This window comes from Choristoneura fumiferana, chromosome 8, assembly GCF_025370935.1.
Source record: "Choristoneura fumiferana chromosome 8, NRCan_CFum_1, whole genome shotgun sequence".
Lineage (NCBI taxonomy): Eukaryota > Metazoa > Arthropoda > Insecta > Lepidoptera > Tortricidae > Choristoneura > Choristoneura fumiferana.
Window position 1 is genome coordinate 17,370,431 of NC_133479.1, and position 27,378 is coordinate 17,397,808.

General features: G+C 37.4%; 1 protein-coding gene across 1 annotated transcript; it reads right to left on the minus strand.

Moving 5' to 3' along the window:
* Positions 1-2,250: 2,250 nt before the first annotated feature.
* LOC141430063 (large subunit GTPase 1 homolog) lies at positions 2,251-25,798 on the minus strand. The gene is given in 10 exon segments (XM_074090607.1): positions 2,251-2,343; positions 3,295-3,485; positions 4,618-4,631; positions 4,633-4,754; positions 7,218-7,370; positions 19,389-19,904; positions 20,646-20,766; positions 21,364-21,582; positions 22,549-22,772; positions 25,583-25,798. Coding segments are annotated over 10 exon segments (1,749 nt in total). The 5' UTR covers positions 25,679-25,798.
* Between the last annotated feature and the right edge of the window lie 1,580 nt (positions 25,799-27,378).

Sequence of the window (27,378 nt, forward strand, 5' to 3'; positions counted from 1 at the left end):
TGCATGGAATTTGGTACGTAGATAGCTTAACTTGGGCTTAGCGTATTGCTAAAAAAAAAAAATATAACGTATAAAAGTTGTAGGTACAGTCAAGTGCAAAAATAAGTATCTATTCGAACCACTCAAAAAGATGTTACTACGGCCTTATTTGCGTCGGAATAAGAGTCTGTGGTACTTACTTTTGAATCTGAATAAGTTCATATTTTTACACTTGACTGTAAATCATTTCTTACGCCTTTCCAACTGATTTGAAACGTAGGATTCGTGACACAAAAGAATTTAACCTTTACATGCCATTTCAAAAGTAGGATTCTCTTTAGCTTCTTCAGCAGGCCAACCACTCAAATTATCTGTGTTCCCGCGCGTTAAATCGCTAAATATAAATAAATAAGGTAGACTATTACACCCTAGAGTATTCTAAGCAAATTAGCACATCCGTATTCACTTCTAGGCCAATTTTCACGATCGTTAACCCCCATCGTAAAGTCAAACTTTGCAACAGCTGGCTAGTATCCAGAGGCCATATTGTTTAATGCATTCGCAATTACAATCGCGTGAACCATCTTACTTCTACTGATATTTTAATGATTGACAGAAAGAAGTGGTAATTACTTGCGACGGTTCAAGTCTAAAGCTCAATACGTTTTATTTTTAGCCTTTTCGTTTTGAGTAGTATGCGGTCCATCCTCAAACTAAAATATTTTGGTCAAAGTAGACGGCAAGCAAATAACCCGTTATATATCCGTGCCCGTCTATATTTTAGTATCACTGCTTGTAATAAAAATATAAATAGGTTTTTTTAAAACCAGCCAGCTTTTTACCGACTTCTTCTTGTTGACTGTACCTATCAAGGCTCGGAACCGGTTTATAAAATAGCGGTAACTACGGTTTATTTCGGTTAACTCGCCGAAATTTCATAAGAACGCGAACGTTTTTAAGCACTTAACTATAACCTAAAATAAACCGGTTTATTCGACGAGTGAAAGCTGGCCGGCCGGCGGCGGGCGCGACGTTTATCCTGCGCCGGAAAACCGGTTTTTATTGTTCTAAACCGGTTAATCTGACAAGAATTTGATGAAATTATTTCCCTTAAAAACCGGTTCAAAAAATAACGGAAAAGGTTTTGCGCCAAGTACATGATAACGGTTTGGAAATTTAACCGGTATCCGAGCCTTAGCACCTATCTTTTCACCCAAGCTGAATATCTGTCCCAAGGGACAATGGGCAAATTGTTTGGGCACTGTCCCCATCCACCAATAGAAACGAAACATGTCTCATTTAATAGATCTTGGCATCCTGATGATTTTTTACTATGACGAGGATCGCCCTATGTATGGGGTTTTAGTTTTAGTTTTACCTATTATTCCTGTAACTTTCAATGAAATCAGAAAACCCATTCATAAGGTGATCCTCGTCATAGTAAAAAACGGCCAAGAGCGTGTCGGACACGCCAAAATATGGTTCCGTAGCCATTAGGAAAAAATTTAAGTAATATTTTTCTAAGGATTACGTATTTTATACGGAATCTTCCAAGTTTAGGTATATTTTAAACCTTAGGCTGCTATTAACTCATAAACTACTAATAATTCTCAAGCAAACTTAGCCGTTATAGTTTTCCTTGAATGTTTGATATACTTACTACCATCCTGAATTTTTTCAAATTTTTCCACCCACCGGTTTAGATTTTATAGGGGGGGACGCTCAATTTTAATGAAAATTTGCAATTTCAAGTTGAATATTTCGCAAAAAAATCAATGAATCGAAAAATTGTCTTAGCAAACCCCTAATGGTTTTAAAATACCTATCCAACGATATCCCACACTAAAGGGTTGGATCAGAAAAAAAAATCACCCCCACTTTAAGTCTATGGGAGGTTAACCCTAAATAAAATTTTATTTTAATTTTTTATTGTATAAGTTTTGTCGGCATAGTTTACATATATATCCGTGCAAAATTACAGCTTTCCAGCATTGATAGTGTCTGAGCAAAGCCGCGGACGGTCGGACAGACAGAAAGACACAGACAGACATACAGACATGGCGAAACTATAAGGGTTCCGTTTTTGCCACTTTGGCTCCGGAACCTTAAAATCATTAGGTTGCAAGATCTATTAAATGTGACACATGTTTCGTTTCTATTGGTGGGAGACATTTCTGCCCATGGCCCTTTCAAGTGACACCGATAACAAGTGAATAAAATTGATCTCAATAACCGCACAAACAAACATTGCAAAAAGAATAAAAGCGTTGCTTACCCCATGATAGGTTTCCCTTTAACATGTGCAGAGCTCTTGTTCTTGGCAAAAAATGCCTTATCGATTTCAGCCGACTTGCTCACCCAACCCTGTAAAGAAAAATCAATATAAAAATGACAATAGTCTTAACTAACAATACTTAGTTAAATTTAGTCTACACTAAAACTAATATACGTCTAAACTAAAGTAACCCTAAATCTACTCACTACAACATGTCATATCTACTGCGGTGTGATTTTGTGTGCTTCAAGGATGTCCTTCGGCGGTGGAGAGCCCCCAGTGGTACAGAATCCTTTTTAAACTAATTTAGCTCAATCGAAAGTAAAAAAATAAATTATTCTTAACTAAATCTAATATACATCTTAGCTGAGCTATAAATCTTAAATGTACATAATCAAAGCTAAAATCTGATTTGTACTAACCAGCAGCGTGAGTTAGATGTTTTCAGATGATACACCTCGCAATTATTATACAAACCGCTGCCATACATTTAGGCAACCCGGTAAGAATGCAGTTATTCCGGCGCTATGCCACTGATTCTTATTTAATTTACTTCAAATGCTTAAATTAAGTTTACTACTAAGCAATCAAATTATGATTGGTGATTTGGAGTCTTTTTGTATTTTTTATTTCAACTCCAAATTTGTTACTTTTACGGGTATCCCGTGAAACCATATCGAAAATACAAACTGAGACATGGATGCACAGAAAAACCAGAAAAAGAGACCAGCGCTGGGAATCGAACCCAGGTCCTCAGCAATCCGTGCTGCGTGCTATAACCCCTACACCACCGCTGGACAGGAATTCGTGTCTAAATTAGTTTACCTAATCTTTGAATTAAAACTACCGTGAGACACTGAAACAATTGTCAAAATAAATACACTAACATATCTCGATTATTTTATAACGAGTGATCCGAGTTTCTACTTTAATTATAAATTAACCTAGTTTAAAGTCAACTTAAACTCAGTACAAACTGAATTAAACTTTAGTCTAAACTAAATTATAGTCTAAACTAAAGCTAACCTAAATATACTCACCACGACATCTCGCCGCTCACGTGGCGTAGGTTTTCTCTTTGTCTCCTTTAGAAGCTCCTCGACAGGCGGCGGTGGAGCCCCCGGGGGCAGAGCGGCCCAGCGAAGGCGCCCGCTCGCCGCGTCCTTCAATAGGAGCCGCGCTGAGCGGGACTGGTCCGGCTGGCCTGCCGCCGTCATGAAGCCTCGGTTAACTGGCAAAGGAATAAAATATTTGTTTCGGGTTTTTCTTTTAAAATTTATGGGTGTATTATGCCTATAATAAAACGAATTATTATTATTCAAATCGAGCGCCCTTCCCCCCCTCTATAATTTACTGTTGGGTGGAAAAATTGAAAAAATTCAGGATGGTAGTAAGTAGGTATATCAAATTTACAAGGAAAATTATAACGGCTAAGATTGCTTGAGAATTGTTAGTAGTTTAAAAAAGAGTAAATAGCAGCCTAAGGTATAAAATATACCTAAACTTGGAAGATTCCGAACACAATACGAAATATTAAATATAAACCCGGATAACTCACGTCTTAAATCGAGTTTAGCTCGACATGTTCCGGGCTAATCCGTAGCCCTTCGTCTTCGGAGCAACGCGACTCAGCGGCTGCTGCAACACGCGCACTGCGCGCCGCCGCTCTGCTCGCGCGACTACCCGACGAAACTGACACCGGCACACAACTACCCGCGTTTTCATCATCATTACAACTGTCAAATGTAGGGTAGCACACAACACTAACAACATCGCTCTGTAAAGGTACGTTCACACACACCGATGACGATGACCGATGACGGGTGAGTTATCCGGTCATTATATTTAATATGAGTGAGTCTCACGGTAGTTTCATGTTCAAAACAATACGAAATCCTTAGAAAATTATAACTTGATTTCTTCGTAATTGCTACGGAATCTTGGGCGTGTCCGACACGCTCTTGGCCGGTTTTTTTAGCTTATTTTTGATGACACAGGGTACGACGGGATGGCTAGTGATTACGCCAGAGTTATTTTTTTTTTTGTAAGCATGTAATCAGCCGTAGGACTGTGGACAGATACTATAAGTTATGTGATCTATGGCGTAGATAGTGTATTTACTATGTGGCTGAATCTTCAAGTTAGAAACATAGTCGTAGCTTCCACCCTGGTACGTGATTAAGTTTCCTCAACTGTACCTAATCAGGGGGCGGATTAGATTCGAACTTTGCTTACTTTAGCTGACAAGGGGGAGGGCGGGGTTAAAAACTACTAAGGCGTGGCTCGATTTTTTATAACGTTAAACTATCACGCTGTCGTGTATCTTGATAAACATTTAATAATCAGTGTTTCCAAAGTACTACAAGCATGTGCAGTGAATTTGTTTGTAATCCAACTCGTTGGCATCGTCTTGTGGGAGCAGCAAGCCGTATTTTTCTTCGAATACGTGTTTACCGACCAGTTGACAGAGGCGAGCCATCGCGGCATCGTGGGCTCGCATCTATGTAGAGAAAAATTAAATATACTTTAAAAAAGAAGAAAATATTTATTCATGTCATTACAAAATGAAATGAAATGAAAATGAAATGAAAATTTTATTATTACACACAAGCAATATTACATTTTAGTAGTATACAGTGGACCCCAAACTAGGCTGAGCCCGTATCTTGGCCCGATGAGTTGGTTTACATCTCAGTTTACAGTTGCGTGCTTTTAAGAGAGCTTAAGATAGCCTAAACAGGCAAATAACTGATTAAGTAGTACATTACAGAATTAAATAAATAGTCAAGTTGTTAGCGCATAATGTTATGTGTGTGTGTGTGTGTGTGTGATGTGTGTTGTGTGTGTGTTGGTTGTGTGTGTGTGTGTGTGTGTGTGTGTGTGTGTGTGTGTATGTGTGTGGAGTGTGTATAATAAGTATCCTGAGACCTAAGAACAAACGAGCATGTTTTCTGTTTGATCATATGACAGAGTCATAAGCCATTTCCTGATCATGTAAGTCGCCTTAGACGTGAACAATTCTTTATGTCCACGTTCCTACAGACTACATTATATATAAATGGATGGATAACATCGGAGATCTCCTCGCCAGCGCAGATCTAACTCTCGGAACTGGCACCTTATAAAGTCGTCTTTCCAAATGATTATGGAACGGGGATTTCACCACAGCGTTTGAGTACGCACGACAACTGCTCTCAAAAAAAAAATACAAGCAGAAAATAATACACACAATTACAATAAGCACAACCATTTTTAATAAACACTTCCAATAACAAATTATAAATTATTTGTAAGAAAAGAAAATGATTGAAAATTATAACAGTTGCTAAATTAAATCCCAGCCTAGGAATTTAAGAAAAAATCGTTAGAAGGAATTTGATCTTCACGAACAATTGGCTGTTTGGATTGACTTATCGTATTCAAAACGTTCAATTAAAAAAATTAAAATACTATACATACAGTAACGGAATTTCATACAATTTCAGGGTTTTTTTTTTATTTGTGAGGTTTCGGAACGTTCCATCCTTTTCCCAAATACCCATTCCAAAATAACAGTTACCTCAATCGACCATATGTCAAAAGACCCGTTTCTCATAGCGTCCGTATACCAAAAGACCCGTTTCTCGTAGCATCCGTATGCCAAAAGATCTGTTTCTCATTACACCCGTATTCCAAAAGACCCGTTTCTCATAGCGTCCGTATACCAAAAGACCCGTTTCTCGTAGCATCCGTATGCCAAAAGATCTGTTTCTCATTACACCCGTATTCCCAAAAGACCCGTTTCTCATAGCGTCCGTATACCAAAAGACCCGTTTCTCGTAGCATCCGTATGCCAAAAGATCTGTTTCTCATTACACCCGTATTCCCAAAAGACCCGTTTCTCATAGCGTCCGTATACCAAAGACCCGTTCTCGTAGCATCCGTATGCCAAAGATCTGTTTCTCATTACACCCATATTCCCAAAAGACCCGCTTCATAGCGTCCTATACCATAAGATAAGACCCGTTTCTCGTAGCATCCATTTGCCATAAGATCCGTTTCTCATTTTCCGTATTGTAAAGAGGTTTCACAAATCAGGGTGTCAAAAAAACCCTGACTTTTCCCTGACTTTCCCTGACCACATTTCTAAATATCCCTGACCAATCATGTACATTTAAAAGCAGGTTATATGTTTTTTTTACTGCCCGAGATACTTAGGTAGACCCGATGATGGCAACTCGCTGCACACCAAAAAAAAACTTAGGGATCTTTTAAAAAACGAGCCTATCAGTCTCTCAAAGGACCGACAACGCACCTGTGATACCCCTCGTGTTGACAGGTGTCCATGGGCGGCGGTGATTGCTTACCATCAGGTGACCCGCATGCTCGTTTTCCCCCTCGTAAATATATAAAAAAACACTCGTTGACTGTTTTTATGGTGCCAATATCAATATTACTAATATATTATTTTAAATTTATTAATAAAAAAAAATACACATCATAGAAACAAAATAGGTTACTAATATTAGTTAATTATGACCGAAAATGTATTTGTCATAATTAAGATCACTCCAAACCTGAAAAAAAAATGCTTCACAATGTGAAAGTCAGTTCTTCCCTGACTTTTTGGATTTCTAGCAAATTTCCCTCATTTTCCCTGACTTTCCACTTTGAGCTTTCCTGACTTTTCCCTGCCTGACTTTCCAGAAAGTGGACACCCTGTAAATACACATACGAGTACCTACGCATTAACAACGGGTGTTTGGGAAACGGATATCAAGACAAACGTATGTTTTGGGAGTAACACTTATATCGGGAAACGGATTATTTAGGAAAAGCTAGTGACGGGAACGGATTTTTGGGCACGGATGTTTTGAGAAACGGACAGAACGTTCCGAAACCATTTGGCATTCTATAAGGAAGAACTTCCGTAACCCTAAGTATTTAAATAGATTGTATCCTAACTGCGATAGATGTGTGTTACCTGGTCAATGGGCAGCACGGCAGTGAGCAGCAGGTCCGGCGCGACTGCGTATGCCGGCAGCACCAGTCCCGGACAGTCCAGCAGCTCCAGCCCAGAGTCCAGCACTAGGGACTGGATATGCCGCGTATGCCCTGGCATTGAACTCACGCTCACCTAAAGACAGTGAACTGGTTACGGAACATTCAAAAGACAGCGGCGTTAGAAAAGTCAGATTTACCCCCTGTTTCACCATTCCTTGATCAATTTTATGTGACAGATATCTGTGATGCCGTCTCTGTTTGTTTTGTCCGAATAGAAGGAGACAGCATCACTTTTATCTGTCAAATTAAATTTATCGATTAGTGGTGAAACAGGCCTTTAAATTTGTTGAATGGAATGTGTTGTCACACTCTTTTATTAAATTTATGAAAACAATACGTTCTGATCCGACACATCACCACACGTAAAAAAGGAGTGTGTAAAGGAGGCTTAAGTGGCCGAGGGACAAATCTAGTTAATCAAGTTGGATATCTGACTCTCGATATTTCATAATTATGTAAGGTAAACCTACGGGTCGTCAGTGTCCCAAAAAATATCATTTATAGTTTTGTCATTAGCAGTAAAGGTGACAGCAGGGTGACATTCACGTGACGACCAGATGGCCTAGTGGTTAGAGAACCTGACTACGAAGCTTGAGGTCCCGGGTTCGATTCCCGTGTCGGGGCAGATATTTGTATGAAAAATACGAATGTTTGTTCTCGGGTCATGGGTGTTTTCTATGTATTTAAGTATATATCTATCTATATAATTATATTTATCCGTTGCTTAGTACCCATAACACAAGCTTTGCTAAGCTTACTTTGGGACTAGGTCAATTGGTGTGAATTGTTCCGTGATATTTATTTATTTATTGGGCATTAGCGCCTCGAGCACTCGGACGTTTACCTTATTGTAATCAGGAAGCGGGCTACAGTACAGGTAGTGAATAATGTTTTGCTATCGCACTTTGTGGGATGAGTTCGTTTTTATCTTGCTTTCTCAATTTGCTCCAGTTAACTTCAGTAAGGTAGTTACGAGTACTATGGCAACAGATTATTCACTAATGGCTACTTGCTGGAAACACATAAATCTCGAGTTAGCGTTAAGCTCAGTTTAGTAGTGTCAAAATGTATGGAACTGTCAAGCTTAAGCCAGGCTTAACTACTAAATATAGATTATTTTTTTCCTGCAAGACGGCCTTAAGGGGTTTGCTCCTGGTTAGCTCATGAGCAATGTCCCGTTAGATGGCGCTGTTATCAATAGTTCCTTTTTTCAGGTTTTTTCGTAAATTATGAAGAATTATTTCACCAAAAACTAGTGGCGGGAGTACATAAGCGTAACCGATTTTTTGACCCCACACTCGAAATGAAATATTCCGCCAAAGCCGCAAACGAGGTGCTTTACTTTGAACGTCAATTGCGGCCGTATACGGACACTAGGAGCTCACGCACACACTCAAATAGACAGCGCCAGCTAGCGAAAGTCTATTGCGACACTTAGCTACCCGATCGGGGTACTCCTTCGAGTAATATTCACATTTTTTTATCGAGTCACGAAATTTCTACCAACTGTACTTTACTCGAAAATTTTACTACGACCTATAAAATTTATAGGTATTTTATTGATAATTAGAAGCAGGGTCTTGGATAACTGTTCGCATATTATAATACGAGCCAAACGCCTTTCAAGTGTTCATAATATGTGTACGATAAATTGAGAAATTACCAAGATTCTGACCACGGTTTCTTGTCTTGGTTGATGGTCTTGCTATTATTCAGGTTATATTTATAGTTACTTTTCGTAGTTACTACTCTTGCTAATGTGGTCATGGTCGTCGGTTGAAAATCGGTAGCAAATGTACAGGACGAGTTTCTTGGGAAAATAGTGCGGTGGTTTGTCCTTACCTTCCACGCCGCAGAGCTGGAGTTTGGAATTCGTAGTTAGCAATAGAGAGCGCTGCCACCAGGGCTCTTAGTCACCTTGTACGACACGCACAGAAATGCACAGGCAATCAAGTTTATCAAGGGCATCCGTAAGGCCAAAGTCCCTTAAGACACTGTTACACATGCTCTTTAGTAGCAAGAAAGCATGCTACTATTGAGCAAATGCTAACTAGTAGCATGTGTGAACAGGACATGCTACTATCGAGCATGCTTATTAGTCGCAAGCTCGAGACGGGGTGGAAGGGGGAAAGGTAATAAGCAAGTGTGAACGCGTTTGCTTCAGTCCATGAACATGCTCATAAGCATTCTTATAAGCATGCTAGTAACGAGCATGTGTAACAGTGCCTTTAGACATACCTAATATTTTATGAACAGTGCTTCGTGTAAGCTCTTTCTATCAAAAGAGGTAATAAAAAGCATACAGAGTTTACTACCCTAATTATCATCATCATCATCACTCAATTTCTGTGGTAAGACTTTTGGTAGAGAATTAGTAATCATAAGCTGCTAATATCAATTATTAATAAGTTGCTAACCATGAAAAGAGTTGACGAAGAGTTTATCTAGGCTTCTGCATCTGGATTTCTCAGTTCGTATATATAATTACTAGCTTAATCCCGCGGCTTCGCTCCCGTTGAAGAAAAAAATCTATTCTGTAGTGTAGGTATTCGAATTAAAAAAAACTTCTTGCACCTCTGCGATCCTCAAGGAGTATTCCATAATTCCAATTGTATGTTTGCCAAATCTCATGCATTTTTAGGCCATGTTTTGCCTTTATAGGTATAAATAAATACTTACGAAATACTTACATAACAGCAAAAGTTCACCCACTCGCCGATAACTGGTATCAAATTGCGGTAAAAAACTATCCCGTGCTAATTTTGTACCTACATATCTCTATAAATTGATTTTGTTAGGATAATCATAACCGATGATTTGGCACAATCAGCCGAAGACTACGAGCAGTTCCAAAATCATCTACACTCCCTTAGTTACCTTCGACTCGAAAACAGTTGTCAATTCGTATCATATAACTACCTATTGTAAGTATTATCTGCTAGGATTTTTATCCGATCCAGCAGAGTTGTAGTCGTGCGTACTGGATTATTGGCAGTGCTTCCTTTGGATGTTCGTGCGATGGAACTACTGCGTTTTTTTTGCATTAGTTCCTTTACAAGACTAGAAGGAAAAACTGCGTTTATTTTTGTCTTTGTTCCTTTCGCAGTAGCATCTTCAGTTCTTGCAAAGGTACAAAGGCGGAAAAATAACGCAGTTCTTTCTTCAAGGTCTTGTGAAGGAACTAGAACTACCGCAAATAGTCCGTCGTATTTGCAGACTACGGGAACGTTCAGTTTAGCTGACACGTCATCATCGGAGACAGATGTTGCATCAAACCTAATTCGAAGCAGTCAAGCTCATAGGTAGCTGAAAAGTTTGGTACTTTGTCACAGCAAGCTACAGTGCTAAAATGAGCATTTCTAAAAAAGTTTGTACATTTGATTTGCGACACCGATTTGGGAAAAATTTGCAGGTAGATAGAGTGAATCGTTCACTGAGTTTAAATAACATAGTCTCCCGAAATGTCCCAATTAATTTGTATGGAAAGTTCCTTTTTTGTTACCGCAAATCCATAGTTTTGGTAACAAAACAGGAAATTTCCATACAAACCAATTGGGACATTTTGAGAGACTATGTTATTACGACTCAGTATCGTTCACTCTACATACCTGCAATTTTTTATCACAAATAGGAGTCGCAAATCAAATGTACAAACTTTATTTAGAAATGCTCAAATAGTTTTTTTCACACTTCTCCTTCAGAAAAGTAACTTTTCCTCCCTACCGAGAGGGAGCAAAGTGCAATTTTTCTGTTCAAGGCTTTTCTAAGTGTTTTATTGCAAATACAATTTTTTTAAGTTGATAATTGGAAAGCCACGTCATTTTCTATACCATTTTGCTCCCTTGTGACACAAATAACTATTTCACACCTCTCCTTCAGAAAAGTAACTTTTCCTCCCTGACGAGAGGGAGCAAAGTGCAACTTTTCTGTTCAAGGCTTTTCTAAGTATTTTATTGCAAATGCAATTTTTTGAAGTTGATAATTGTAAAGCCACGCCATTTTCTATGCTTATGCTTATGCTTCTTTAATAATATTCAGAATTTGTTATTTTCAAGTTTCTTAATGCTCGGTGTGAAAAGTTGTATGAGCCACTCGGGAGCAAAAATATTTTCATCTTGGGCGTTAACACTTGAATCCCTCATTACGCTCAGGATTCTACTTTAGAATCCTTCGCTACATTCTGGATTCTACAATAGAATCCTGAGCGTAGCGAGGGATTCTAAAGTAGAATCCTGAGCGTAATGAGGGATTCAAGTGTTAACGCCCAAGATGAAAATATTTTTGCTCCCGAGTGGCTCATACAACTTTTCACACCGAGCATTAAGAAACTTGAAAATAACAAATTCTTAATATTATTAAAGAAGCATAAGCATAAGCATAGAAAATGGCGTGGCTTTACAATTATCAACTTCAAAAAATTGCATTTGCAATAAAATACTTAGAAAAGCCTTGAACAGAAAAGTTGCACTTTGCTCCCTCTCGTCAGGGAGGAAAAGTTACTTTTCTGAAGGAGAGGTGTGAAAATAACTATACATGTCCTCAAATACTAAGAGTAAAAAGGGAATGTATTTACTTTGCTACTTTTTGAGCGCTCTTTGCCTGTAGGATCTACGGCTAACTAGTCTGGTTGACCGGGCAGTGGGTATAATTAATTTGTAATTTTCCCGCTGGTACAGTAAATTCATATCCCAATTATCATGCCAAATATTATGCATTATAAATCAAGTAACTATTTTGGAAACAATATATTTTTAGACACGAGTAATATTTACCTCGACGTTTCGGCAACATTACAGTCGCCGTGGTCACGGGTAGACTGAAGTGTGGGGTGACAAATAAAAATGACCAAGTGCGGGTAGTTCGAAGGACTCGCGCTGCTAGGCAGACTTGACACCCCACACTTCAGTCTACTCGTGACCACGGCCACTGTAATGTTGCCGAAACATCGAGGTAAATATTACTCGTGTGTGTTAGCGTGATAAGTCCTGTGCGTGGTATTTTGATTAATTCCAGTTTCTTTTAATTATTTTGTTGCTCTATTCCTCTCATCTGTCCGAGCACGCGAGCAGGCTGCAATTACCAGGCCCATCACTGCCGTTCCGCCTGTGACAGTTGCAGTTCTACCATACAATCTTTTCTTTGGGGTAAGTAAAATGCAGTATGTCGCATTAGACAGCGTTTGAGAATAATTATCAGGATCAGGGGGTCAGGTCTGCTAGCTAGTGAACAACGTCGGCATTAGATTCAGCTAATACTTTGAGAACAAAAAAAGGTATAAACTGTGATACAAGTTAAATATTCCCGCTGTCCAGTCAATCAAAAATATCTAAATGTGGTTCAAGAATAAAAATAATTATTATAATGTATGTAATAAAGTTTATTATTTATTGAAAGAACAACTCCATTATTTACATCACTGGTCATATAGCACATATGCCTCATGGACGTACCAGTAAAGCCACGCATCAAGGGTCAAGGAACCTGGTAACACCGAAACCACTCAATTATTCAAGTATTTATTTCGATGCAATCGAACCAATCAAAAATATCACATACTATTACACGTCTTTCTACGTCAGAATAAAAGTATGTGAAACACATTTTTGAAGCATTATATTATACTACACCTCGTTGTTCCGGGGGATCAATAGTTTGAGCGGCCCATTTAGTGAACGGCATGTCATCGTCTACTAAAAGTACAATTTATATGATATTGGAAAAATTGGAATGGTAGGTGTCCGTTATCTCACTCCATATCTCGGTAATGCTGTATACGGCATCCTATAACGCCATAGCCCACTCCATGTGAATTACTGTTCGGATCTGACAACTGTAGAGGCCTGTCCACTAGTACATCCTTATAGTGTATTAGGGGATAGACCTCCAAAATTCTGCTCATCTCATCTATATTAGATATGTTGGCTGTGGTCCCATGCCTTTCAAATGACCGGGTCCAGATGGGTTCGTGATCGAAAATCTGAACCAGCTATTACAATAATAAGTAAAGACCTTTATTTCGGACAATATGGCCCAGATTTCATTCAAAACATTTCAGTCAGGCATATTGAGTGATTTTGAAAATTGACAAATTTGAAATTTGGGACACTAGATTGGGTGAAAATTAATGTACAGCCAATAAGACAGTTTTGACCAACCTAACTTCTATACTTACTTAGTGCCTATAATGTAATGCAAACTCAAAATCAAACATTATTATGATGCCACTATAATGAAAGCAGTGACGCGAAAGATACAATTTGTAAGCGGAGATCTTATAAAACTAGCTAATAGCCGCGTGCACCTACCATGCAATAGTCCTAAATACAAAAGTCAAGGTACCAGAAGCTTAAAAATATATAATTTGTAATAATAGTTACACATAATTAAAAAAAAGTAAGCTCACAATAAAAAATTATCAATATATGAGCTTATACAATTCTTCTGATTTTGGTTCTTGATTCTGGGTATCTGTATGCGAGATTGTCATTTTACACGAGTTTCCTTTTCTTCTGTAAGGCAACCTGACAGTTCAGTAGCAATGACACTCGAAAAAGAACGCCATACTACCTACTACAGTTATCGCGGCCGGCTCAGTCAAGAATGTCTCTAAAGCTAGACATGAGCAAAGTCTAAACATGAGTGATATTATTATCGATATGGATAGTCAATATTTAGTCATCCTGTGACATAGAGCATAACACCAACTCGTTTGTTAAAAAAATTGAACATATAATAATTCTACTATTTTTCTACTACAATGTTTATGTTTCACGCAGAAGAAGATTAAAACTATCGCGAAAAGACTTGTGCTAGCACGTTACTAGTGACAAAATAATAAATAAGTTTCGGAATAAGATGTCAAGTAAATATCGATCTATGCGATCTCCAGGGTGAGAAATTATTTATTTCGCAGGAACATACACAGGTACATGTCATGTTTGTTCTGCCCCAATCATCATCATCGTTTTCAGCATCATCACCATCTACATTATTATCATCTTCTACATCATCATCTACATAATTTACATCTTCATCATCGTCATCATCATCAATATCATCATATACATCATATACATGTCTGCATTATCATCATTATCATACCTACATAATCTGTCAACATTTCAAGTGTCTAGTACACACAAACATGTATGCCTAAATGGGGTAGGCAAAGCACACGAAACGTTACAGCTTCGGAGCCACTTTTAGCAATTTTACGTTTTAAGTTTGACAAAAACGGTACAATAGTGACAGGTTGCTAGCCTGTGGCCTACGGTCCTCAGTCGCCTCTTACGACATCCACGGAAGAAATGGAGAGGTCTAATTCTAACCCGACATCACACGGGTAGCTATTACAGTTCAAGAGATAAAGCCCTGTGACAGACGGATGGACAGACAGACAGACAGACAGACAGCAGAGTCTCAGCAATAGGGTCCCGTTGGCCTAACCTTAAAAACTAAATAATAGTTACGAACCAGTAGAAGACAGACAGACAGACAGACAGCAGAGTCTCAGCAATAGGGTCCCGTTGGCACCCTTTGGGTACGGAACCCTAAAAAGGAGAAGTAACTCCCGTCAGGAATAAAGAAATATTCCAATATCGAGGGAAAAGAAAAGATTTATTCGTGACAACAGGGAAAAAAATATACAAAATGATTTAGAAATGTGCATGTCACAAAGTGGTCACAAATCAGTCAATTTTGTTTTATTTCAGATGTTTTAAAAAATTACAACTTGGGCAAAGTTATATCAAAGGTCAAAGTTGTACGGTTTTATAGTACTTTATATATATGTACCCCTATTATCTCATCATCTGAAATTACTATAGTTTCATTCAACAAATGAAAACTACATACCTGTTGGTATTCTTGTTTTTAGAAGCTCCACTAAAATTTCCACCCACGGAACGCTAAAAGAAAGATGCCTACGAAGACTTTATTTCGTTGTGTACATCATATTTATTTAGAACAAACTTTTTAACACAGCGTTAATAAATAAATCTAATCAGTCGGATATTCCTAAATTTCTTGCATATCAACATTAAACGTTTCTTCTTTTCTTCACCTTGAATATTGCATGACAGCACCAAGGCTACTTCAGCAATATAATAATTCCAGGCAAAGTTATATGCAGTTAGTTATCATTGAATCTGAAAGGAATTGTGCATTAATAAATACAGAAATAGTATTAGCAGACAGACTATAAGATACCTAGGTGACCGATGCCTTTTAGTTACAGCATAAGGACGTAAATCAGACTATCAGTAGGTAAATTCCCTAATGTACATACTGTTGCACGCAACTCTGTCCGCGTAGAATTCGTTTATAGTTATTCCGCGGGAATTATGTGATTAAAAAAAACTACCCTATGTTTTTCTACGGGACTCAAACTATCTGTATCTCAAATTTCATCCTAATCAGTTCAACGATTTAGACGTGAAAAGGTAATAAAGAAATAAACAAACAGACTAACAAACTTTCGCATTAATAATATGAGTGGGATTATTGTCTTATTTTAAGTCATCATCATCATCATCATCATCGGCCTATCTTAGCCCACTACTGGACATAGAGGCGTCTCCAATTGCACGCCACTGAGCACGATCCTCGGCCACTCTCATCCAGTTACTGTCAGCTACCCAGTGAAGATCATCGCTCCACCTAGTCTGAGGGCGTCCCACGCCACGCTAGGCTTTTACTCGTTTACCCTAGCAGTTACCGGTTCTTCGGCTGATATGGCCGGCCCACTGCCACTTCAGTTTGCTTCAGTTTTAAGTAATCCTATAGAAATAGACGGACGGACAGCGTAATATCAAATTATCTGAATTAAGTCTTTGTGACAAAGTTTCTCCATGTCTTTCATTGAATAAAGTAAGAATTCGGCAGCGATGACATACGACCATCATCATCATCATCATCATCATCAGCATCATCATCGTCATTAAAATCGGTTAGTGAACAATACTTATCTTTTTCAAAATATCCTGATATTGAATTTAGATTTTTGCTATTCCTTTCTGCCTGCATGTCAAATTTACAGAGATTAGTGATATAGAGGTAGAGTTGTAAAATTTAACATTGAATTCCATGATACCTACCCTGGGTATTAAAAATAAACTGGCCAAGTGCAAGTCGGTTTCGCGCACGAGGTGTTCCGTACCATTATCTATACAACATTAGACATTAGCAAAAAAAACGGCCAGAAAAACAAGTTTGTTGTATAGAAGCCCTCCTTAAATATTTGTTTTATTTTAATTTAATTATTTATTTTTAAAGTAATTACACAGCTAAATATTCTGTGAATAATTAATAAATTGCCGTTATTAACATCATGCAAAAAACGGCAAAACAATCACGTTTGTTGTATGGGAGCCACCCTTAAATATTTATTTTATTCTGGTTTGAGTATTTTTTACTATAGCGGCCACAGTAATACATAATCTGTAAAATTTCAAGTGTCTAACTGTTACAACTCAAGAGATAGAGCCCTGTGACAGACGGACGGACAGACAGACAGACAGACAGCGGAGTCTTAGCAATAGGGTTCCGTTGGCACTTTTTAGGTACGGAATCCTAAAAACTAAATAATAGTTACGAACCAGTAGAATTTTATGTAGGTATTTTTTCCTTATCTTAAATTTCAGCTTTTTAGGATAAAAGGTTTGGTGTGTGCGTTGGTAAACAATCATTAAAAAAATAGGACTAAGATGTAGTGTTCACTTCGAAACACAGATACACAGACAGACGGACAGACATATGGACAGATCAACAGACGGACGGACGGATGAGCCGACGGAAAGACATGTACGCATAAAATTAACAACTTGTGTCACTCCTAACAAAGACTTATTTTCCTTGCCTTCGCCTTGTTGCATAGCGTGCGAAAGAAATGCCCATACATACGCTCCAAAACCATAACCCCTGCCGTTTCTCACACTTATAAATAAAATAATAAATCTTGAATCACTTCATAATAGAGTACATACTATACATACTCGTACATATGCAGACAGACGGTGGGAAGCGACTTACTTCTATGGAGTGAAAATGTTCACGACGCTACTAAGAGTTAGGGAAATTTGGTATGTTTTCGTAGTAGGTTGCTGCAGACCACAAGTTTGGTACACACGATAAGCCATACTTTGGCCACCCAGTAGGAATGAAATTCTTACAGCCCTGCCTCTGGTGTTCTTGTAACAAATATTAATGTTTCTGACAAAAATGATAAAATTAACATACCCGTGTATCCAATTTTTTCATCATCAAATCGTACATACATAAATAGTTTAAGAGTTGCACTCTTGCTAATTTCCTCTCGTCCGCCAACTTTTTAACTTCTTGATTTGTGTTCAAACCATAATTATTCAAACATAATTGCTTTTGAATATCAATCTCATTGACTTGACGTTGTGACAAAAATGTATTATAATGACGTTTAAATTTTACTTATCTAGCCAGTTATAATAATAAAAAAGGTACGAAAACTACTTCGATTGTGAAAACCTTTTTATTCACCGAGCCTAGATTTAGCGGCCGTAAAAATGCCGTGATATGTAGGAATTTATTTGAGCCTCACTGTAAAACTTGATATTCATACATACACATGCAATGTATGTTGAATGTAGACCTTATTTTTTAACTAATTAGTTTAGTGATTACACCTAGCACCTTTTATTGTGAGAATAAATATGCTTTATATAAATTAGTGGCGCTACTGTCTACGTAAGAGTAAATAACTAATATCTGTTCAGAATTTGTATGTTGAATTTAAACCACTTGTCCTAGATCGAAGCACCGCATTATAATGTATGTAAAGTATGCAATGTTATAATTTTTGCCGAGGACTGGGGCTTTTACTTAAATAATTATTATTTTAAATGACAATTTTAAAAGTAACTTACCTATTTTTGTCTTACTTACAGTTTGCCTCCTTGCATTAATCAGAAATAATAGTTTAGGCGTTTCAACTTCCGAAAATAACAGATTTAAAAACAAAAAAGTAGATACTAGACTCAGAAACTTGAACTTGATCTCTCAGTGATCTCATGCTTTCTTCATTTAGTTGTCGTATTATCTGAGCCAAAGGTGATGGTCACGTGACCACACGAAATAGTCGATACCTATTTACAATAGTTTGATTTTGTGACACTGACTCACGCACCCATATAAGATGTCACTACATGCTCGCTGCGAACACTGTCAGTTGTACTCATACAATGGTAAAATGCATCAAAATTTACTGCATCACGCTGCACTTTTGATGCAATAAAGTTACTTTTTTTTGGATTTTGCTTGAAGAGCATATCCATAATTTACTATTCTCAAAAATCCTCTAAGAAAACATGTCCGTGGAAGCTATGCGGGGTGTCCGTAGGTTTGTATGGAAGAGCAACCCCTTAATCTGTAATTACTAGAGAATACGAATATTCGGCATAATTGATTCCTTTACGTAAACGATACAAGTCTGAACTTCTTTACGAAAAGCGCGCGGATGGAAGCCTTACCCTCCCGCCCGCTACCCCCGCTGTACTTATCATGTTGTTATTGCATCATCTAGTAAAGAGTAAACCTTCAACACGTGCGTTTATTTTGGGAATTACTTATTTCAAAAGTCTATTTTAATGAGTTTCTTTTAACATATCATAAAGCCTCGCTGTACCTCATAAAAATAACACATTTAAGACCAACTCATACATGGCTCAATACAGTAAAAAGTTTGAGTACCACTTTGCCGAACATTCGGTGATTTAGCCGAATATTCGGCCGAATACGAATAATCAGTAAACCTGCCGAATATGCCGAATACCGAATATAAAACGAATATTCTGCCCATCCTTAGTAATTACGTCAGATGTCAGGGACAGGACGCAACTGAAGGACCAATATTAGATGGTCAAAGGCAGCTGTAAAATTTGGGGCTGGGATTCAATTTTCAACTTTAAAATCTTTATCATGAATTCATTATTGATCACTGTCTGAGTCATCAAATCAAAATCAAATTCTAACTTGAGATATGATGTTACAGGGTAAAAGGTGTGATTTAGGTAAGTGACCAAATTAATGATAGAGAAATGCCACATAATATCGTAATTACCTTCTTGACTTGCATAAGAACGTTGACAGTACTTGATTTCCCTACATTGGGATAACCGATCATCCCCACAGTAACTCTAGGCGGATTCTTCAGATTGCTTAACTTCTGGTTTTTAAGGACTTCCAACAATCTATTTCTATCAAAGATCTCATGAGAATTATCCACATTATCAACATCTTCAATTTTTTCTGATTTCTTTACATCATTTTCATTTTCTAATATTATTGGTTTACCCAGTCTTAAATTTTCTAGGACAGCATCTAATGTATCTTGGATTTTATTCAATCTGTCAGCAGTGTTAGAAACAGCAGTGTCCAGATCTTTGATTTGTCGCTTGAATAGTTCTATATCCTCTTCTGTGCTTTGTAAAGCTTCTTTTTGATCTACTTCTTCTTCTGAATCAGCTGATTCTGTGTCCGAATCGATTTTATTTTGTTTTATTGTATCACTCTCTTCCGATATTTTTCTTTCCTTATTTGTTTCTTTAGCAGCCGAGAAAAATATTATGGGAACATTCTGAAACGAAATTTATTTAGTGAGATTCCATTTTTGCGTGAAGCTTTGCACATTTTAAATCATCCATCTATATAAATAAAAAATAATCGTTAAATGTGTTGCTATGCGCAAAACACGGGAATGACTGGACCGATTTCGCTAATTCTTTTTTGTTGTGTTTTTTATGAAAGAAAATTTGTAAAAGCCGCAGCCAACAGCTACTTTTTAAATAGATTTGTATTTTTAAAGAATAGCAATTATTTTCTTTAAGAAATAAACATTTTTTACCGCCCAAGGCCCAACACATTAAATTAAATAGAGTATCTATGCAATATAATTCAATACAATACGATGAAATCTTTATTGTACACCACAAATAGTTTATTTATTTTGTATGATATTGAATTTTAAATCCATATAATAATATAAATGTGAAAGTGTGTGTTTGTGTGTTTGTATATATGTTTCTCCGTCTTTCACGTCGAAATGGAGCGACGGATCAACGTGATTTTTGGCATATAGATAGTTTATGGCCAGAGAGTGAGATAGGCTACTTTTTATCCCGGAAAAATGCAGTTCCCGAGGGAGCAGCGCGCGATAACCGAATTCCACGCGGGCGAAGCCGCGGGCAAAAGCTAGTTTTTAAATAAATCCTGTTTTTCTTTAAATGAAATAGAAATAGAAAACGTTTATTCGCATTTCGCAAATAAGTGTATACTCCCAAGAAATATTTGATCACATAAAAAAAAATAAGGTACTTACCTCTTTGCTAAAGTACTCTGCCCAAGTTTTCCGTTCATATTCAGTGGTCAGATCGGCCTTGTTCAATAACAGTATACATTTACAATTTTGTTCTGCAGCATACTTTTCAAGATCAGTGCACCTGTAGGTAAATAAAAGTAATATAAAAAATATTTTAAAGTATTTGACTAAACTGTAGTCACTTCATAAGGCTTCATGATGCCAAGTGGCAGGAAAGATAGTCAGCATCAAAAGTAGTCTAGTATTTTACTCTATCGTTGCTATGCGCTAATACATTGCAGGTGGTAGGACCTTGTGCAAGGTCCGCCCGGAGTGCTACCACCATCTTGCTCGCTAAGCCGCGAAGGCGAATCCTGCCGTGAAGCAGCAGTGCTTGCACTGTTGTGTTTCGGCGTGGAGAGTAAGACAGCCGGTGAAATTACTGGCACTTGAGGTATCCCATCTTAGGCCTCTAGGTTGACAATGCATCTGCAATACCCCTGGTGTTGCAGACGTTTATGGGCGGTGGTGATCTCTTACCATCAGGAGACCCACTTGCTCGTTTGCCATCCAGTCAAATAAAAAATAAAAAAACACGTGTCAAACTTGTATGGTGTTAAGCATGTTAAGTATGTGGCTGTGAAACAAAGTACGAAAGTATGCAGCTAGTACTTTTGATGCTGAACCTATGTTGGAGACACCAGGGTATACATCTTAAGATTAAAGAAACAAACAATACCTAAACAGCAGAGGATTCCTAGCATCCAGCAGTATCAGCACAACATCAGACTTCTCCAGGGTCCGCCATAGCTGCCTCCACAGCTCGAGGTTCCGTTCGTATGGGGTCACCGCAGCACCCAGCTTGGCTTGCAACTCGTTAAGGTGGCGACGCCACTCCAAGAAGGCATCCCGCTCGCGCTGCAGCTGCTCTTCCGCTGTCTCACCTTCCCATGTGGGTCTGGAATTTGTCAGACATATTTGCCATGGGATCTAGACTGTGATTCCTTTGAGCACCTATAGATGTTTCAGTCCATGATCGTGACAGATGGTAAGTGTCGAAATAAACCAGCCCAATAGAAAAAGAAAGAGTACACTTTTTTGTGAAAATGCCCGTACCTCAAAGGTTACAAATGCTACTATACATACATACTATACATGCGATAGTATGTGTGTCTTTGATGTGTGTATGTTTGTCCGTCTTTCAAGTCGAAACGGTCCCGTCGGTCGACGTGATTTTGGACATACAGAGTTTATGGGCCAGAGAATGCACGCGATAACCGAATTCCACGCGGGCGAATCCGTGGGCAAAAGCTAGTTCCACATAATTGTCACTTTTTGTATGAGAAAGTTATGAATTATGTTAATATGTAGCCATGTAGCACTTGTAATTTTAATGGCACAGAGACCAGGGCCCAGTTTCTTGAATCATTTTAGTCTAATAATATTAGTGTTTTGTCTTATAAATTGTATGAGAAAGAGAAAATGAGACAAAACACTAATATTATTAGACTAAAACGATTCGAGAAACTGGGCGCAGGAGCTCATTAAAGGTAATAAATAAATTAAATGAATGAAATTACTTTTTAACTTTTCAGTGCCAGCCCGGCATTGAGTGAGGCCTTATGCCTACACATTTATGTAGAAAGACTTAAATTTAGAGATTTATGACGAACCACTGTGTTATTTCTAAAAACTAGGAACCGAAATTCTTATTTCTGAAATTAACTTTGTCAATATTAGAAACACCAAAAAGAATAAGTTTTTTTAAAAATTAAATTTGAATGCAAGTTTTTTACTACAAGTCAATCTGATCACTAGAAGTAAATAAAATTTGACTTTCAAGATTTTAGCCTTACCAAACATACAAACAAACAATGAAAGTTAAATAAAGGCTTCTAAAATTTTAGAAAGCTAGCAATCCCACCTTCTCGGAACTGTCAGTGGCTCACTAAAGTCAGGCTGTGACGTTGCAATCTCAACTTCACTCGGCACAGACTTCACATATCTCAAGTTCATCTTCTCTGCAGTAAACTCTCGCTGCGCTAACTCTGCCGTTGACAAGAACTCCTGGAGTGACGACTCTGCAGTCACAGATTGAAGGTTTAACCGACCCCAATCGTAGCCATCGTTAATCTCTGTTGTGTGTAACTGAAAATGTATGTAAATGTACAGGTTATAGGCAAAAGTGAGCTGTTTTTCGCAACTCAATAACTCTTTGCGTCTAGTTTGGGCGATCAGCCGTAGGTAGGTAGGTATACATATAGGTATTTGTAAGACATCTGAGGAATTATGTCTGTAACACTGCTTTACTTTTCGAACAGACATAACAGCTAACAACAATGCTTTTTTTTAAGTGCACCTGTGTGATTATGCCAGCCTCATTGGAAGACTCGATGTCATGATGACAAAAATGCTTAAAATTCAAAATGGCTTGAGTTTTTTTACTATCAAATCAAGTGTGACTTGGTGTATTTTTACCCGACTGTGAAGAAGGAGGGTTATGTGTTTGACCTGTATGTATGTATGTCTATTCCTGTGTCCTCTCATAACTACTCAACGGCTGAACCGATTTTGATAAATAAAACGTCATTCATCTTGATGACGCGAGTGACACTGGGTATGTACATGAAATTCTTAAAAAATCAAAATGGCAGATTTTTGGCGCCAAATTATGAGTATTAATTTTTTTTTTAGTCTAACTTATCCAGTAGGGTATTAAAATGAAAAGATTTAAAAAGAGATTTCAAAACTATATAGAAGTCATGTGATTAAATTTGATTTAGAAGAATTTATTTAATAACAATATTATTATGTCCATTTCTTTGGTCCTCTCTTCGCTGCAGCCTAAATGGCTGGACAGCTATTATGAGGTATCAAATGAAAGCTAATAATTACCTCATTCTAAATATTTATGGGTTATAATAGTTTTAATCTACCATTTGCACATAAAGTGTGAAATAAAACAACAAATTTAAAAAATCAAAAAACTCGACTGCCATAAAAAATACTAAAAAGAAGAAACAAGTCTGGACCCATTCAAATCATGATCAGGTCAAAAATTCTTAGTACCTAATGGGTCCTGACTGTTGAACTTTAAGTTAGCTACTTAACAAAGTTCTAGACCACTAGACTTGTTTCTTCTTTTTAGTATTTTTTAAGGCAGTCGGGTTTTTTGATTTTTTAAATTTATTGTTGCTGAGTTTTTTGTTAAAAATTTATTGTTACAGTTTAAAATCATGTGATAAGACAAGTTTCACATAGAAAATTTTATTTTCACCTCAGCAGCTCAAACAGGCAGGTTTTGCTATGAGAAATCAGTGAGCAAAATCGCATTTTGCTCACTCCGTGAGACAAAGTAACTTTTTAATTATTTTTTTTAAATGCTGAGTACAGTGTTGGGTCTACTCACTGAATTCCAAATATTTGAACTTTACTTTGATCTGTCATTTCACTTCAACTCGAAAAAAGCAAGAGATAGGATCAAATTTGTTGATTACAAACTTAAATTAAATTTTTGGTATTAAAAATATATCGAAATATTTCCAAAATGTAAATTTTCCCGATCTTTTAATAAAGTATGCAACCTCGTTGCACGAAAGCCGCTTCTCTTGTTTTTTTTTATTAAAAAAAAAATCCGTATACTGCCTCTACAGTATAATTATTATTTGTTAAATTGAATGATTTTTTAACAAATCTATTTATGTTTATGTAATAGAAATCTTAATAAAAATCATATTTAAAGGTTTAATTGTTCAACCTTTTCAATTACCCCGAGATGAGGCTTTTTACAGTATTAAAAAATAAGTGTGACATTAGTACAAGAAGTTAAGATTGCATGTTATGAGTATGCGATTTGTATTGTAGCTACTGGACTCTTTTAATGGTTTTAAATGTAATTAATTTGATAATAATCGGATTCTATTTTAAAAAAATGTGTTTGTTTTGTAAACAGGTAGGTATATGTGGTTTTATTCTTATGTTACATTTAAATTGTGTTCTCACTGCTGAGGTGAAAAATTGTATGTGTCACACGAGACCAAAGTTTTTTTGCATCTCGTGTATTTCAATCCCTTGCTGATCTCAGGATTCTAACCTAGAATCACTCACTCACGCTCGTGATTCAATTATAGAATCCTTCGCTTACTCGGGATTCAAAATCAACACTCGCAACAAAAAACAACTTTGCTCTCTTGTTGCACAAATAACTATTAGTTACTTGTTTATTTATTTATTTATTTAGGAGAACCAACAGCTTAGCTTTTTTAGTGCAGTAATGACTGACCAATATAAAGTGTTGAAATATTGTACAATTATGTGAAATTAGATGCCCAAGTTAAATTAAAGCAAATGACGTCTCATTTCCAAGCCATCTGTTTATATTCTCCAAACATGTGATAAGTGCATCATCAGCAAACAGTTTTTAAAATTGACAAATTATTACTATGGCCTCTTATTATTATGGCTTTTTCTTTCTTATAATAAATTAATGATAAAACAAAATAAGTATATAAACAAACAATAACTAAATTTATTTGTCCAACATAGGTAAATTACAGGTTGTTACATTATTATTTGTATCACTATATGGCGCCTTGTGGCATACAAATCCATTTGGATGCTTTCATGCAGCATGCCTTATAGATACCTAATGTTAAAATTCACTACTGAAAACTAAAATAAAAAAAAACCTTCAATCAAGTGTACTATTTTGTACTCGAGTACCTACTGTAGACCCAGAGGACAGTTAGATTTCTATCACAAACCGAACATATTGATGAGTAGGTTAGTTTCCATGACTTACAGTAATTATTTCTCACAAGTTGTTTAATATTTCATTGAAAATTAAATGAAAAGTTCAGTTAACTAATGCAACACATCTTATACACACACATCTGGCACATCTTATGCTCAACATAAACTTTAAAACACGGAAATAACAAGAAAAATAATCCAGTTACCATTGTGTTGTCTTCGACATGTTTCTTGTGACGATTCTTGGAAAATCTGTCTTTGATAAGTGCGCGACCTAAGGTGTCCTTGTTTTTCTTTCCCATCTTCACATATGTTTGACGATGTAACCAGTAAATTTACTGAAAAAACAGTATTTTAAAAATTATTCAAACTGCGGTACAAAACAGTACAGCAATCTACCTCGAACTCGAACTGTCAAAAAAAAACACGTTTGCCTGACATGACAGTGACATTTCACTTGCCAAGCACTTGGCATAAAGTTTAAGGGGAAGTTGGAATTTCGTTCACGAGTCTGCTGTCAGCGTTTATGGTGGTAGCAAGCGTTGTGTTTTCGGTTTTAGTATTTCGGAGTTTTTTCGTGCTAGAACCGCTGTTGTTATCCTGTAGTTATTTAGATTTGTTTGTGAGTGTCCTAGTGTAAGTGTTGTAATGAATGAGCCCGTCTTTATTGTAGGCTTTATTTACCGAAAAACAGCATGACATTAATATAGTGACAGTATGCAATAGACACTGTAGGTATTTAGTTTTAATACACTACATTCTTCCCGGCGTATAAAAGTCTTGCAGATAAGTAGGAGGCCTTCGGGCCCGCTCAGAACGTCGCGGGGGGGTCGCCGGGTCGCTAGGCGGCGGTGCAGGGACATCCGAAGCTGGTAGTTCTTGCGGTAGCTCGTCCTGCCCTTCAGGCTCTGCCTGTTGTTCCGCCTGATCTACTTCTATTATGTCGCTTTCCCCCTGTGGGTGCGAGATGACGGTTTGAAACTGTTAACTCTCTACCATTTGGTAATCGTACAGAAGTATAGAATGGGTTCGCTTCCAAGATATCCACTTCTTCCACCAGAGGATCGTATTTACTAGTACGATTGAATTTTTTTAGCAATCCTTTTCTAGAATGTTGCAGCCAAGATGGCATGGACTGCCCGAAAGATGAGCGACGTGGATGATTAAATATACGTTCATGGGGTGTGGTGTTTGTTGCTGTGCAGAGCAACGATCGAATGCTATGAAGTGCTTGTGTCATTACTTCTTCCCACATAGATAAAGGTAGATTTTTGGTTTTCAGAGCCAGGCGAATGGTTTGCCAAAGAATGCCATTTTGTCTCTCAACTTGACCATTACCCTGAGGGTTATAGGGTGAAGATCGACTGGTAGTGACGCCTTTTGAGTGTAGAAAGTCTTTAAATTCTTTGGACATAAATGCAGCACCTTGATCTGTGTGCACCATTGCGGGCATGCCAAAAACTGAAAATAGTTCAGTAAGATGCTTTATTACTGTCTGTGTACTGGCGTCAGGGCATGCATATGCAAAGGGAAATCTGGAGAATTCGTCAACTATGGTAAGAATATATTTGTTGTTAGTAGATGAAGGTAAAGGTCCCTTGAAATCCATTGCCAAACGCTCTAGTGGCATTGTTGCTTTAATTAATGTTCCTATGTTCTTATTGAATTTTGGTTTGATTTCTGCACATACTGGACAAGAAGAGATCACCCGTCTGACATCATCGCTCGAGTACGGTAGATTCTTGGTTCTTATCCAGTGGGTGAGTCGCGCTACTCCGGGGTGGCAAAGGGATTGGTGCAGATCCTTGAGTTTGTCGTCAATATTCGCAGCGCAAGTTAATTGCCTTGTCAGGGCATCGGCAACAGTATTTTCTCTACCAGGTCGATATTTGATATCAAATTTATAATTTGACAATTCAATGTGCCATCTTTGTATCTTATCATTTTTAATTTACTTGCATGTCCTTGCAACATATACGCTACAGATTTTTGATCTGTGATT